This window comes from Schistocerca piceifrons, chromosome 2 (genome assembly GCF_021461385.2).
Source record: "Schistocerca piceifrons isolate TAMUIC-IGC-003096 chromosome 2, iqSchPice1.1, whole genome shotgun sequence".
NCBI classification, from domain to species: Eukaryota; Metazoa; Arthropoda; class Insecta; order Orthoptera; family Acrididae; genus Schistocerca; species Schistocerca piceifrons.
This window is the reverse complement of record NC_060139.1, coordinates 770,206,121-770,222,007: the sequence shown is the minus strand read 5'-3', so window position 1 is coordinate 770,222,007 and position 15,887 is coordinate 770,206,121. Positions and strand designations below refer to the sequence as shown.

At 48.0% G+C, this 15,887-nt stretch overlaps 1 protein-coding gene across 3 annotated transcripts in view; it reads right to left on the bottom strand.

Moving 5' to 3' along the window:
* The window catches only part of LOC124777371 (hemocyte protein-glutamine gamma-glutamyltransferase-like), a 165,266-nt gene that overhangs the window by 65,460 nt on the left and 83,919 nt on the right, over positions 1–15,887 (bottom strand). For all 3 annotated transcript variants that reach the window (XM_047252754.1, XM_047252755.1, XM_047252756.1), the window contains 2 exons: positions 1,825–1,960; positions 857–1,083 (listed from right to left, as the gene is read on the bottom strand). In XM_047252754.1, coding sequence (XP_047108710.1) covers positions 857–1,083; positions 1,825–1,960 — 363 coding nt within the window. The remainder of the gene's footprint in view (positions 1–856; positions 1,084–1,824; positions 1,961–15,887) is intronic.

Genomic DNA, 15,887 nt, shown 5'->3' with positions numbered 1-15,887 from the left:
CATGGCTGTTTACATCTTTGGGCGGGCTTAGTGACATCTCTGAACAGTCAAAGCGACTGTGTCTGTGATACAATACCCCCAGTCAACGTCTATCTTCAGGAGTTCTGGGAACCGGGGAGCTGCAAAACCTTTTTTGATGTGTGTGGTTTCAAGGCTGATGGGGTCTACTGGTCGTGTTACCTGTACAGTCACTGATAAACGCTATGGGAGTCTTTTGCGCACCACCTTCATTCCAACCCTTCAACAGCGTGAATGTATGGATAGCATTATTTTTATGCAAGATGGCGCTCCTCCACACATTGCACAATCAGTGAAGCAGCTGCTGCAGGGACATTTTGGAAATGCTACAATGACGATTGTTTGTGACAGCATGGCAATGCAGCTTGTCATGAAGCAGCATCTGCGAGACATTAATCTGCGGAACGTAACATCCCTGAAATGTTTCCAGAACGAAATTTTCACTCTGCAGCGGAGAGTGCGGTGATATGAAACTTCCTGGCAGATTAAAACTGTATGGTGGACCGAGACTCGAACTCGGGACCTTTGCCTTTCGCACTTGCCCGCGAGTGGTAAAGATCTCGAGTTCTAGTCCCGGTCCGGCACCCAGTTTTAATCTGCCAAAAAGTTTCATTCCTGAAATGAACTGGTCTGCGGAGAGTCCCGACGTGAACCAGTGGAACACCCTGTGGACGAGTTCGAACGTCGACTTCGCTCGAAGCCCCATCGTCGACATCACTGCCATCTCTGGTTTCCGCTCAGGAAGAATGGGCTGCCTTTCCTCCACAGACATTCAGACACCTCACCGAAAGAGTGCCCGGCAGAGCTGAACGCGTCACAGAGGCTGGCGGCCACGTACCACGGCGGAGATGGCCCTGGCGACGGCGACCGGGTCCCCGCGCAGCGCGTGCGGCAGCGCCGCCCTCTCGAGCAGCAGCGCCACGGCGGGCAGTACGGCGTCGTCGAACTGGCCGAACACCCAGCGGCGGCCGCGCGGCCGGCGCGCCGAGCCCAGCCACACCTTGCCCGTGTCCGCCAGCACGTACTCGCGCCGCAGCTCCTCCTTCTCCAGGTGCACCTGGTCCTCTGCAACACACCACCACCAATTCCCTCACCGCAGGCAGAGCATATCTCAGGGATCAATACGTAACCTCCATTTACAATATCTCTCAAGCCCTCGTGCTGAACTTGATCTAGTGGAAACCGTAGGAGGTTGAGGAGGTGCGTATGAATAGCTAGCCAACGATGGTCTACAGGGTGGTCCATTGATAGTGGCCGGGCCAAATATCTCACGAAATAAGCATCAAACGAAAAAACTACAAAGAACGAAACTCGTCTAGCTTGAACGGGGAAACCAGATGGTGCTATGGTTGGCCCGCTAGATGGCGCTGCCATTCGTCAAACGGATATCAACTGCGTTTTTTTAAATAGGAACCCCCATTTTTTATTACATATTCATGTAGTACGTAAAGAAATATGAATGTTTTAGTTGGACCACTTTTTTTCGCTTTGTGATAGATGGCGCTGTAATAGTCACAAACATATGGCTCACAATTTTAGACGAACAGTTTCTAACAGGTAGGTTTTTTACATTAAAATACAGAACGTAGGTACGTTTGAACATTTTATTTCCGTTGTTCCAATGTGATACATATACCTTTGTGCACTTATGATTTCTGAGAACGCATGCTGTTAGAGCGTGATACGGAATCAATTTGAAATCCCTTATCAATAGCGGTCAAAACTTCGTGTGAGTAAGGAGCTAGTTGTGTTTCTTATGTATGATAGGACATGGAGAAGGCAGGTGTCGGTATAAGCAGATCTCACCTTTGCACCAGGGGTTGAAGAGCACGTACACGTCCGTGTCGTGCTCGTAGCTGCGTCTGACGTCACGGCGGTCCGCCCTGCTACTCTGAACTACGCACCGCCACACGCCCACCGGCGCCACCGTCGATATCTGCACCTGTAAGCACACTCCGGGTCAGCCCCCACCTTGCCGGACTGGCGGCTCCAATTCACTAAGCCACACATATCGCATAAATGTGGTACTACAAGGAGAAAGAAATACAGTGCGTCATTTAGATATCTTTTTTTTTTACGTTACAATTCACTACGCGTTATTCTCAAAAAGGCAGTACTATGAAACCTACATCCATATTACGTTCGACAAAATTATGGTTACTGAATCTGCAGTTTGTAATTCCTACGGTATCACTTACCACTATCACCACTCCACTGCACCAAACCTATTACTGTAGGTCTGCGGATGCCGACATCCGCGGATTCAATCTATCATAATAATTATCGTTGTTTTAATTCATTATTATTAATCATTTGATGCAGAGCACCAGTACAGTGGCTGCAGTATCCTGAAAAAGATACACTGAAGCGCCAAAGGAATTGGTAAAGGCATGCGTAATCAAATAGACATATGTAAACAGGCAGAACACGGTGCTGCGGTCGGCAACACCTATGTAAGACAATAACTGTCTGGCGCAATTGTTAGCTCGATTACTGCTGCTACCATGGCAGGTTATCAAGATATAAGTGAGTTTTTACGTGCTGTTATAGTCGGCGCACGAGCGATGGGACACAGCATCTAAAAAATGGTTCAAATGGCTCTGAGCACTATGGGACTTAACATCTATGGTCATCAGTCCCCTAGAACTTAGAACTACTTAAACCTAACTATCCTAAGGACATCACACAACACCCAGTCATCACGAGGCAGAGAAAATCCCTGACCCCGCCGGGACTCGAACCCGGGAACCCGGGCGTGGGAAGCGAGAGCGCTACCGCACGACCACGAGCTGCGGACGGACACAGCATCTCCGAGGTAGCGATGAAGTGGGGATTTTCCCGTATGACCATTTCACGGGTGTGCCATGTATATCAGGAATCCTGTAAAACATCAAATCTCTCGGTGCGAAAAAATAACCTGCAAGAACGGGACCAGTGACGACTGAAGAGAATCGTTCAGCGTGACAGAAGTGCAACCCTTCCCCAAATTGCTGCAGATTTCAATGCTGGGCTATCAACAAGTGTCAGCGTGCGAACCATTCAACGAAACATCATCGACATGGGCTTTCGGAGCACGACACAAAGCTTTACGCTTCGCCTGGGCCCATCAACACCGATATTGGACTGTTGATGATTGGAAACATGTTGCCTGGTAGGACGAATCTCGTTTCAAATTGTATCGAGTGAATGCACGTGTACGGGTATGGAGACAACCTCATGAATGCATGGACCCTGCATATCAGCAGGGGACAGTTCAAGCTGGTGGAGGATCTGAAATGGCGTGGGGCGTGTGCAGTTGAAGTGATATGGGAGCCCTGATACGTCTAGATACGACTATGACATCTGACACGTACGTAAGCACACTGTCTGATTAGCTGCATCCATTCATGTCCATTGTTCGTTACGACGAACTTGGGCAATTCCGGCAGGACAATGAACACCCCACACGTCCAGAAACCATACTCCAGGAATACTCTTCTGAGTTTAAACGCTTCTGCTAGCCACCAAACTCCCCAGACACGAACATTATTGAGCATATCTGGGATGCAATGCGACGTGCTGTTCAGAAAAGATGTCCACCGTCTCGTACTCTTAGTATTTAGGGACAGCCCTGCAGGATACATGGTGTCAGTTCCCTCCAGCACTACTTCAGACATTAGTCGAGTCCATGCCATGTCGTGTTGCAGCACCTCTGCGTGCTCTTGAGCGCCCTACACGATATTAGGCAAGTGTGCCAGTTTCTTTGGCTCTTCAGTGTACTTTCGACATTGATAGCTGCAACGTATAAGGACGAAACACGCCTTTCTTCAATTGCTACATGATTGGATTACTGTGTTCGTCTCACATAAGGAGCAACGTTTGGTATAAAATCATATTTAACGACAACTTGTAAGGCAAATGCATCTGGCTCACCAAATTTTTCGGAAATTTCAAATAATTCCTTTCTTTAAAGTTGTAACTTACGGAACGTGTCATAGCTATGATGTTTTAAAACCTGGTTATGATCAATATATTTTTACTTAGACAATGGGATGAAAATTACGAAGTGCGGCTTCAGGGGCAATGCTACTGGGAAGCTGCAGCGTAAGAAACTTATTAAAATGATTTATAAAATCCACGAATGTGAATAAAAGACCTGCGGGTAAGATAGTGCAGATGCGATGCGGAAACGGATTTCATTCCTTTTAACCGCAAAGACCTCCATTTATCACTTATAGCTTACGAAAAACGACTTGTTGCGATTAACATTACTGACTAGCACTCTGTTCTACATTCGCTCGTGCTAGTTTAAGAGACTGGATTCGCTTTCTAGGGAGAACTAGTATCAAACGTGTGCTCGCCAACCGGTGTTTTGTTTAACATTGAGCATCCGGGTGTTCAGCCGAATTACAGTTTCCATCTTGTGCACAATATTTCGACATCCGAGGCAGCCGTCTTCCTCAGAAGCTCAGAGTTTTGCTGTTATGTGGCTCGTTGCCTGGACTTCAAGCAGCCTGTGGACTATTGTTGGTCTCACACCGTTGTTTACAGCCCAGTTCCATTCCCGACGTCCACTGTGCCCTTTGATGCTCTTTTATTTTACAGAGCACGCTCTAAGACTCTGTGAAACGCAAACTCTCAGTGTTTTCCAACTGTATTGGATGTGATGGTCGACGAGATTTTAATAAATTGAGCACCGGACCCAAAGCGTATTTAAATTGAAATCTCCATCCCCGTTTATTAGGTTTTTCTGACATCTTTATTTCGAAAGTCTCAGAAACTTGCTGTTTGCACCACGATACTGGTCTCATCGTATTAAATTTCAAAATGCTTTTCGAGGCAGTGCTCTGCAACAGCTGATTTGCTTGATTGTTTTAGCCGATTGTGTCACAGATGGTCCTTGCTTCTCACCTCGACTCTTCTGTTACTCTGGCCAACGAAAGGAAGATAAATCGCTTATTTACTGTATGCTGCCCCAGTACCCGGGAAGACTGGTAGATTCCTAAGGAAATATGGCATTCAGTGTAATTCGCTACCTTCAACTAAGATAAAAAGTATGTAATGTTAGAGACGATCTGGGTCTCTGGAAGCTGGATGTGTATCGCCATGCGAATGTGGCATGTCTTAAGGGGGGCACGCTATCAGAACATTCGAGGAGAGATTCAAGGAATATCTGCGACACACCCGGCTAAAACAATCAAGCTGTCGCCGAGCACTGCCTCAGATACTATCATGATTTAAAGTACGATGAGACCAGTAATGTGGTGCAAACTCCAAGATACTGGGACAACGTAATTAAGGAGTATATTGAAATAAAGATGTTAGAAAATCCAATAAACAGGAATAGAGATTTCATTTTAAATAACGCTTGGGGTACAGCATTCAATTTACTAAAATCTCGCCGACCATCACGTCCATGAGAGTTTGAAAATGCTGAGGGAATTTGCGTTCCACGTATTAGCACGTGCTCTATAAAACAGCATCAAAGGGCGCAGTGGATGTCAGGAATCGAATTCGGCTATAAACAGTGGCGTGAGATCAAAATAGCTCACAGTCTGGTTGGAGTCCAGGCAGTGAGTACACATAACAGCAAAACTCGCAGCACCTGAAGAAGACTCTTGAGTCGGTCGTCCAAATACTGGGCAGAAAATGAAAGTACAAATCGGGTGAGCACTCGGAAGACCACGAATCAATCAAGCAGAGAAAACCTGTACTTCCTTAAAAATATTAAGTTGGTGCGAGAGATCGTAACGTTTTCGTTTTGCATGTAGCTTTTCCAGTTGCTGTGGGTTTATTTATCTACCGTCATTTTTAGTCTGTAGTTCACTGTAGCTATTTGAGTTTACATATTGACATTTTGTCATACGGAGATAGGTGGTGGAGCAGTGGACGCGAGAAGATGGAGTACCAAGTGGAGAAAGCGGAACATTTCCGACATATTCTTCCCTTTGAATTCTATACAGGGGTAATACGAGTAGCAGAGGAGGTAGACAGAAACATTTGCACAGAGAATGGAGATAATATCATTGGACAGAACACCGCGAGAGAATGGTTTTCTCGTTTTAAGGAAGATCGTTCTAACATTAGTGGCTCTCCATGTTCAGGAAGACCTTCGGAGTTTGATGAATATCGTTTAAGCGTATTAGTCCATAATGATCCATTTCAGTGTACTCGGGAACTGGCAAATGTGATGAACTGTGAACATTCCACCATCGTCCGCTCCTGGTAGCTGAGTGGTAGTCTGCCTTTGGCAGGGCAACAGAGTGGACGCGTCCGTGTTTACCGCGTGCGGAGCGCGAGCTCGCCTTGTTTACATCCTGACGGCCTTTGCTTAAGTGCCGGTTTACCGTATACGATCCATGGCGAACCGTTACCGTAAATCTACACTCCGACTTACTTTCTGCAACGATTATACCCGACCCAAAGCACTCGAGGTGGAGCGTTTTCTGCGAGAGGAAGTGAAGATCACGGCTACAGATATTATCGGCATACATTTGTCGATCGTGAGCAGCACGGTCTATGTTAAAATCATTAACGACGCGGGGTACGAACGCATCCTTCATGAGACCAAACAGGGGCTCCGCTTCTGTCATGATGATGGCGATGTGGGGGTGGTAACCGTCGATCACGCGGGCTTAGATATGCCGTCGATACGCATTTTCGAACTGCCATTCGAACTTCCTGCTGAGGAAGTCGTCGTGGCACTCCGACCATAGGGCACAGTACATGGCCTTACTGCGGAGAAGTGGACACAGTTTCGGACATATCCTATCCTAAACGGGGTCCAACAGGTCACCATTGATCTCCGAAGCCACGTCCCGTCATACTTACAGATCGGCCGATGCCGTGCAATAATTATACGAGTATACGACGGCCAGCCTCGGACCTGTTCCAGATGCGGCAAAGAAGGCCACCTTAGATCCGAATGCTTACAACGGCGTATTACGCAACTTCAAGCTGCCGAAGGACCACCCACACCGCAACCTACGGTTCTACCAGTGACCTACGCCGCTGCTCTTGCTTCTCCTATCGCTTCGCAAAGACGCCCGGACGCCATCAACGACACCACAAACGAGCCCGACCAGACACCGACGGAGAGCGCCTCGGACGGCCCGCCGCCTCGGACGGCCCCCCACCTCGGACGGTCATCGACGCCGCTCCGACGATGCCGACACAATCAGACGCTGACCCTGCCGTCGGCAACATGATGGAGATCGACTCGTTCATCGTCCCTACGGGACCTTCCTGCCAGAGCGACGTGACTCCCTTCCGTCGTCGGACACGGAGGGTCGCATAAGGAAACAACGCTCTATGAAACGTCGTAAGAGAAGGCACCGCACCGTTTCCGGCGAAGAGGAGACGTTGCAAGTCGAGGATGACGCAACCGTCGACCAGCACGATGCCCCAGAAGCCGCTACTGCCGATGAAGACTGCGCAGAGAAGCCGGCCGCTGTGACCTAGAGGTTCTGGGCTCTTCAGTCCGCGCTGCTGCTACGGTCGTAGATTCGAATCCTGCCTCGGACATGGATGTGTGTGATGTCCTTAGGTTAGTTAGGTTTAAGTAGTTCTAAGTCTAGGGGACTGATGACCTCAGATGTCAAGACCCATAGTGCTTAGAGCCATTTGAACCATTTTTTGAGCGCGGAGACATCCATCGGTGTGCCTTCGTCCGTCTCCCCGACACTCCATGCGGACGCTGAACTACTTCACGGACATATCCTATGCGACACTACACCATGCACCAGACAAAATGAACGACACATCGGTGGCCGCTTCCACGGCGTAGCACGAGGAGGAGGTCGAGGAGCAGGACCTGTTACGGGACATTGCTCCGTCGGGGCCGAAACACTAATCATACTCTTCCCAGAACACCTTGCGGGAGAGAGGGATAACGATCCTCTGCGACGCCCACGCCTTTGCAATGACGCCAGCGTGGACCAGCCTCCAGCAGTCCGCCACCAGGCCTACCAGATAGCAACCATCAAGATCAACAACATTCGTTCCAGGGTGAAAATCCGCCTTATGCAAGAGATGTTCTGGGCTTCTGACACTGATTTCGCCATTCTGCAGGAAGTTCACTTGGTCAGTCTCCCGGATATAAATGACTATACCGCCAACGCCTCCGCGAGTGATCCTATGGGCCGCGGTCTGGCCATCTGCGTCCGCCACGGGATTTCTGTGACCGACGTCGCCTTCCTTCCATCAGCTCGGGCCATGGCACTTACTGCCATGGGGACACGCATCATTAATGTCTACGCTCCTTCAGGAGCCGACCAACGACATGAAAGGGCCCAGTTTTATTCAGAAGAAATCACCCCCTTGTTTTTAGGGCGATATGACCACTGCCGTTCTGCACCCCAAAGATCAGATTCCACACTATACTACATGTCAGGAACTACGTATAATGGTGCGAGACCTCTTGCTTCACGATGCCTGGGAAGTTCAACACGGCGACTTTTCTGGCCATACCTTTCTTACCAATCATTCCGCAAGCTGACTAGACAGGATATATGCTTCACAAACTCTTAGATCTGCGATACGGGGCGCCGAATCCTGGCCACTGGCCTTTTCTGACCAGTGCGCTTACATCTGCACGGTCCTCCTTCCGCCGCAATCTGTATAACGCAGTCGTGCGCCATAGAAACTAGATACTTCTCATCTGCATGACCTGACATGTCGCCAACAATTCACTGAGACGTGGACAGCCTGCGAACGACGCCTTCCCCGCTACCGCTCGACATTGACATGGTGGATGGACTGCGCCAAACCAGCGATCCGGAGGACACTGATGAGATACGGGAAGGACACGGCCGACTGGCATCGCAACACTGTTGACTTCTATTATGCGATTCTCCATGATCTGGATACTCAGCCGCTAACCCCAGACAACCTGCTGGCTCTGAGCACTATGGGACTTAACATCTGTCGTCATCAGTCCCCCAGAACTTAGAACTACTTAAACCTAACTAACCTAAGGACATCACACACATCCATGCCCGAAGCAGGATTCGAACCTGCGACCGTAGCAGTCGCGCGGTTCCGGACTGAGCGCCTAGAACCGCTAGACCACCGCAACCTGTTGGAACGGCAAAGGACGGCAAGGATAATTGCACTGGCAAGCCGGAAATTGGGAGCGGTAGGGCTATGGACGCGGGCGCCACGATCATGTTGGTTTAGAAATTCCATCCATGCATCATATAGTGTCCGACGAACGACGGCGTCGTCCGCAGATCATCAACACTCTGACCACGCCTCATGGCACGTAGGTGACCAATGAGAATAACATCGTCCACGCATTCGTCGAACACTACCGTCGCGCTTATAGTGAAGAAGATGCTGATACTGAAGCAGACGACTCCATTTTGCATTACGTCACGCGCACCCTCCCCCACAAGGAGGCTGATGCTTTGACAGTGGCAGTCACGCGAGACGAAGTCGACAACGCAATCGGCAAAGGTGCAGTGAACAGATCACCCGGCATCGACGGCTTATTGATTGTGTTTTAACAGTACCTTCAGGGACCTCATGGCACCGCGAGACGAAGTCGACAACGCAATTGACAAAGGTGCAGTCAACAGATCGCCCGGCATCGACAGCTTATCGATTGTGTTTTAATCGTACCTTCAGGGACCTCATGGCACCGCGAGAAAAAAGTCGACAACGCAATCGACAAAGGTGCAGTCAACAGATCGCCCGGCATCGACGGCTTATCGATTGTGTTTTACCGTACCTTCAGGAACCTCATGGCACCGCGGTGGACGACTTTTTTTTTTTTTTGTCATCAGTCTACTGACTGGTTTGATGCGGCCCGCCACGAATTCCTTTCCTGTGCTAACCTCTTCATCTCAGAGTAGCACTTGCAACCTACGTCCTCAATTATTTGCTTGACGTATTCCAATCTCAGTCTTCCTCTACAGTTTTTTCCTCTCCAGCTCCCTCTAGTACCATGGAAGTCATTCCCTCATGTCTTAGCAGATGTCCTATCATCCTGTCCCTTCTCCTTATCAGTGTTTTCCACATATTCCTTTCCTCTCCGATTCTGCGTAGAACCTCCTCATTCCTTACCTTCTCAGTCCACCTAATTTTCAACATTCGTCTATAGCACCACATCTCAAATGCTTCGATTCTCCTCTGTTCCGGTTTTCCCACAGTCCATGTTTCACTACCATACAATGCTGTACTCCAGACGTACATCCTCAGAAATTTCTTCCTCAAATTAAGGCCGGTATTTGATATTAGTAGACTTCTCTTGGCCAGAAATGCCTTTTTTGCCATAGTGAGTCTGCTTTTGATGTCCTCCTTGCTCCGTCCGTCATTGGTTATTTTACTGCCTAGATAGCAGAATTCCTTAACTTCATTGACTTCGTGACCATCAATCCTGATGTTAAGTTTCTCGCTGTTCTCATTTCTACTACTTCTCATTACCTTCGTCTTTCTCCGATTTACTCTCAAACCATACTGTGTACTCATTAGACTGTTCATTCCGTTCAGCAGATCATTTAATTCTTCTTCACTTTCACTCAGGATAGCAATGTCATCAGCGAATCGTATCATTGCTATCCTTTCACCTTGTATTTTAATTCCACTCCTGAACCTTTCTTTTATTTCCATCATTGCTTCCTCAATGTACAGATTGAAGAGTAGGGGTGAAAGGCTACAGCCTTGTCTTACACCCTTCTTAATACGAGCACTTCGTTCTTGATCGTCCACTCTTATTATCCCCTCTTGGTTGTTGTACATATTGTATATGACCCGTCTCTCCCTATAGCTTACCCCTACTTTTTTTCAGAATCTCGAACAACTTGCACCATTTTATATTGTCGAACGCTTTTTCCAGGTCGACAAATCCTATGAAAGTGTCTTGATTTTTCTTTAGCCTTGCTTCCATTATTAGCCGTAACGTCAGAATTGCCTCTCTCGTCCCTTTACTTTTCCTAAAGCCAAATGTCGTCACCTAGCGCATTCTCAGTTTTCTTTACATTTTTCTGTATATTATTCTTGTAAGCAGCTTCGATGCATGAGCTGTTAAGTTGATTGTGCGATAATTCTCGCACTTGTCAGCTCTTGCCGTCTTCGGAATTGTGTGGATGATGCTTTTCCGAAAGTCAGATGGTATATCGCCAGACTCATATATTCTACACACCAACGTGAATAGTCGTTTTGTTGCCACTTCCCCCAATGATTTTAGAAATTCTGATGGAATGTTATCCATCCCTTCTGCCTTATTTGACCGTAAGTCCTCCAAAGCTCTTTTAAATTCCGATTGTAATACTGGATCCCCTATCTCTTCTAAATCGACTCCTGTTTCTTCTTCTATCACATCAGACAAATCTTCACCCTCATAGAGGCTTTCAGTGTATTCTTTCCACCTATCTGCTCTCTCCTCTGCATTTAACAGTGGAATTCCCGTTGCACTCTTAATGTTACCACCGTTGCTTTTAATGTCACCAAAGGTTGTTTTGACTTTCCTATATGCTGAGTCTGTCCTTCCGACAATCATATCTTTTTCGATGTATTCACATTTTTCCTGCAGCCATTTAGCTTCCCTACACTTCCTATTTATTTCATTCCTCAGCGACTTGTGTTTCTGTATTCCTGATTTTCCCGGAACATGTTTGTACTTCCTCCTTTCATCAATCAACTGAAGTATTTCTCCTGTTACCCATGGTTTCTTCGCAGCTACCTTCTTTGTACCTATGTTTTCCTTCCCAACTTCTGTGATGGCCCTTTTTAGAGATGCCCATTCCTCTTCAACTGTACTGCCTACTGCGCTATTCCTTATTGCTGTATCTATAGCGTTAGAGAACTTCAAACGTATCTCGTCATTCCTTAGACTTCTGTATCCCACTTCTTTGCGTATTGATTCTTCCTGACTAATGTCTTGAACTTCAGCCTACTCTTCATCACTACTATATTGTGATCTGAGTCTATATCTGCTCCTGGGTACGCCTTACAATCCAGTATCTGATTTCGGAATCTCTGTCTGACCGTGATGTAATCTAATTGAAATCTTCCCGTATCTCCTGGCCTTTTCCAAGTACACCTCCTCCTCTTGTGATTCTTGAACAGGGTATTCGCTATTACTAGCTGAAACTTGTTACAGAACTCAATTAGTCTTTCTCCTCTTTCATTCCTTGTTCCAAGCCCATATTCTCCGCCGGCCGGCGTGGCCAAGCGGTTAAAGGCTCTACAGTCTGGAACCGCGTGACCGCTACGGTCGCAGGTTCGAATCCTGCCTCGGGCATGGACGTGTGTGATGTCCTTAGGTTAGTTAGATTTAAGTAGTTCTAAGTTCTAGGGGACTGATGACCTTAGAAGTTAAGTCCCATAGTGCTCAGAGCCATTTGAACCATTTTGAACCCATATTCTCCTGTAACCTTTTCTTCTACTCCTTCCCCTACAACTGCATTCCAGTCGCCCATGACTATTAGATTTTCGTCCTCCTTTACATACTGCATTACCCTTTCAATATCCTCATACTCTTTCTCTATCTGTTCATCTTCAGCTTGCGACGTCGGCATGTATACCTGAACTATCGTTGTCGGTGTTGGTCTGCTGTCGATTCTGATTAGAACAACCCGGTCACTGAACTGTTCACAGTAACACACCCTCTGCCCTACCTTCCTATTCATAACGAATCCTACACCTGTTATACCATTTTCTTCTGCTGTTGAAATTACCCGATACTCATCTGACCAGAAATCCTTGTCTTCCTTCCACTTCACCTCACTGACCCCTACTATATCTAGATTGAGCCTTTGCATTTCCCTTTTCAGATTTTCTAGTTTCCGTACCACGTTCAAGCTTCTGACATTCCACGCCCCGACTCGTAGAACGTTATCCTTTCGTAAATTATTAAATCTTTTTCTCATGGTAACCTCCCGCTTGGCAGTACCCTCCCGGAGATCCGAATGGGGGACTATTCCGGAATCTTTTGCCAAAGGAGAGATCATCATGAAACTTCTTCAATTACAGGCCACATGTCCTGTGGATACACGTTACGTGTCTTTAATGCAGTGGTTTCCATTGCGTTCTGCATCCTCATGTCGTTGATCATTGCTGATTCTTCCGCCTTTAGAGGCAATTTCCCACCCCTAGGACAAGAGAGTGCCCTGAACCTCTATCCGCTCTTCCGCCCTCTTTGACAAGGCCGTTGGCAGAATGACGCCGACTTCTTACGCCGGAAGTCTTCAGCCGCCAATGCTGATTATTTATCAAAATTTAGGCAGTGGCGGGGATCGAACCCGGAACCGAAGACTATGTATCAAGAACTGATGACATCTGACCAAGCAATCCCACCCACCTTTGCTGAGAGCATCATCATTCCGGTCCACAAACGAGCCGTGGTTCGACGGTCACGAGTTACAGACCTCTCACCCTACTCAATGCCGATTTCAAAATTTTCCCTCACTTACTGGCAATGCGGCTCCGAACAATACTCCCTCATATCCTCTCCCCAGAGCAAACGACACCTGGGGGACAGGTTAACATACAGACTGCTACAGGGGAATGCCGCGACTTAATTGCAATGGCGGCGGCCTGCATACTCCGTGCAGCAGACGTCGCTGTAGACTTCGACAGCGCCTTCGATAAAGTGTGCCATCGTTTCATGTTTTCGTTTGCGGCCCGAATGGGCATCCCCCCTCCGTTCCTCGACGTCCTCCGGCGTCTATACAACAGTGCCAGTTCACATGTCCAAATCAATGGACGTTTAGCAGGGCCGGTACCCATCTGCCATTCCATATGGCAAGGGTGCCCCATCTCTACCATCCTGTATGCTATTGCCCTTGAGCTCCTCATTGGGAGCTTGACAACCAAGCTCTCTGGTCTCACCCTGCTCCAACACACTTTTCGCTGTCGGGCATATGCTGATGACCTCCTCCTTCTCATTCGCTGCGGCTCTGAGATTCGAGCAGTCCTGGAACTGGTTACCCGTTATGGGCCTGCCGCTGGCAGTGCCATCAGTGTCGCCAAATCTTCTGCAACGCACATTGGACGAGGTCTCCAGGAAGGTGAAGTGGCACCCTTGCCGCTTGTACGGACTTTCCGGTACCTGGCATTACCTTTACCCCCGCGATCTCACGCACAGAGGCAACGAATTTCCGTCGACTGTTACACCTCATCCGCAACGACGTTCGCCAGAACCTCCTGCGCCACCAGGACATACTTCAACACGTTGAGTTTCTTAATCTTTCAGTGGCATCAAAATTGGTCCACATCGCGCAAGAACAAGCGGCGAGGTACTGGGCCAAAAAGGGGAATGTGGAGAAAATAATAGAAATCATGGGTGTGAGGGTGGAGGATAAGAGGGAAATACGAAACAGAGGAGGAACTTTGGCAGAGGGCTTGGGAGGAAGAAGAAACTGGGAGAAGGACCTTCCAGTTTTTACCAGATGTAAAAGAGCGTGGGGGCATGAAATATTTCGAACCTACACGAGGACTCATTCACTTTCTCACTGGCCATGGACCCTATCCGACATATTTATGTCGGTTTGGGAAAAGGGCAACCCCCGAGTGTGATTGTGGCGCGGCAGAGGGTACTCCCGACCATGTGGTTTTCGAGTGCCCTCTCTTCAATGATGTCGCGACAACACTCCGAGACAGACTTCCGAACAACGACACATACCAACTACTCAGACAACAAGACACTTTTCACACTTTGAATGCATTGGCAGATGGGGTATAACGGAAAGTGTTATCAGAATACCTGAGGGACCTAGAATAGGTATCAACTCGTAGATCAAACCGATTGAGACCAGATCCCATTCCCATACCGCCTGTGCCTGGGCTGGCCGACTTCCATCATAGTTGGAAACCGCCACGTACAGGACTAGGGGAGGGGGGGGGGGGGGGGTCAACACCACCGATTACGACAAAGCACCGGATAAGACGTAGGTTAAGTTAGTTTTGTAGGACTTAGGACATTAATTTAGGGAACTGCAGCGATTACCTACCTTGGCCAGCCCAGTTCCAGGGGCATGCTCCTCGGGATAAGCTCGTGGAGCCTGCCTATCGTAAGTAGGTTTGTACTCTACTGGCACACCTGTGACGCTGCAGGTAATAGTCATTTTAGATTAGTTAAGTAACAAGTAAGTTAGATCAAATTGCCCATTGTTGTAGAAAACTAAAACTAACACACTGTAGTAGTTAAACTGTAGCTCACTAACATAACTGTAATAGTTAAAGCCGCATTGTAATCCAATTTATGTATCACTTTATGACCCACTAATCATCTTAGGAGGTGGGTTAACATGTATAACTAGTATTGTTATTGAAATAAAGAATTTTTATTTTTTTTTTAAGTTCTCCTTCTGCCGACTGCGATTTGGCGCAACCTTCAGGCGGCTTTTGGGTATTACCTCACGGCTGGTTCCATGTTCAAAGTCCGTTATGAGGCATTTACCCTGCTCCCACGGGATGGTGGCCTCGGGCTCGTCAATGTCCGTATGCGTGCTGCGACCCTGCATATGAGTACCATGAGAAGCCAGTGGACAGACCGGGGCACATCTCTAACACGCAGCTTGCTTGAGATCCTCCTGCCCGCTTCCAACTCACCACCGGTGTCTGTCGGCCATATCATCCCTCATTTATCTCATATTTTGACCTTTTTCGTAGACTACAGTTACATACATACCAGTCTCCCAGATATGCGCCCACCTAGGATTTTTACAGCCCCCTACTGCGCCGTGTTCCCCGGAATGTGGTGGAGACCAAACATCACTCTATCCAGTGGCTCATAGTGTGGACTACCGTCCTCCAGCCCTTCCTTCCTACGGACGTCCGGGCACTGTGGTATCGCATAGTCAACAGTAAATTTGCCACGAAACAGCGAATGTACAACATTGGCTTGTCACAATCCCCTCTTTGTCTCCTTTGCCAGCAACTGGACA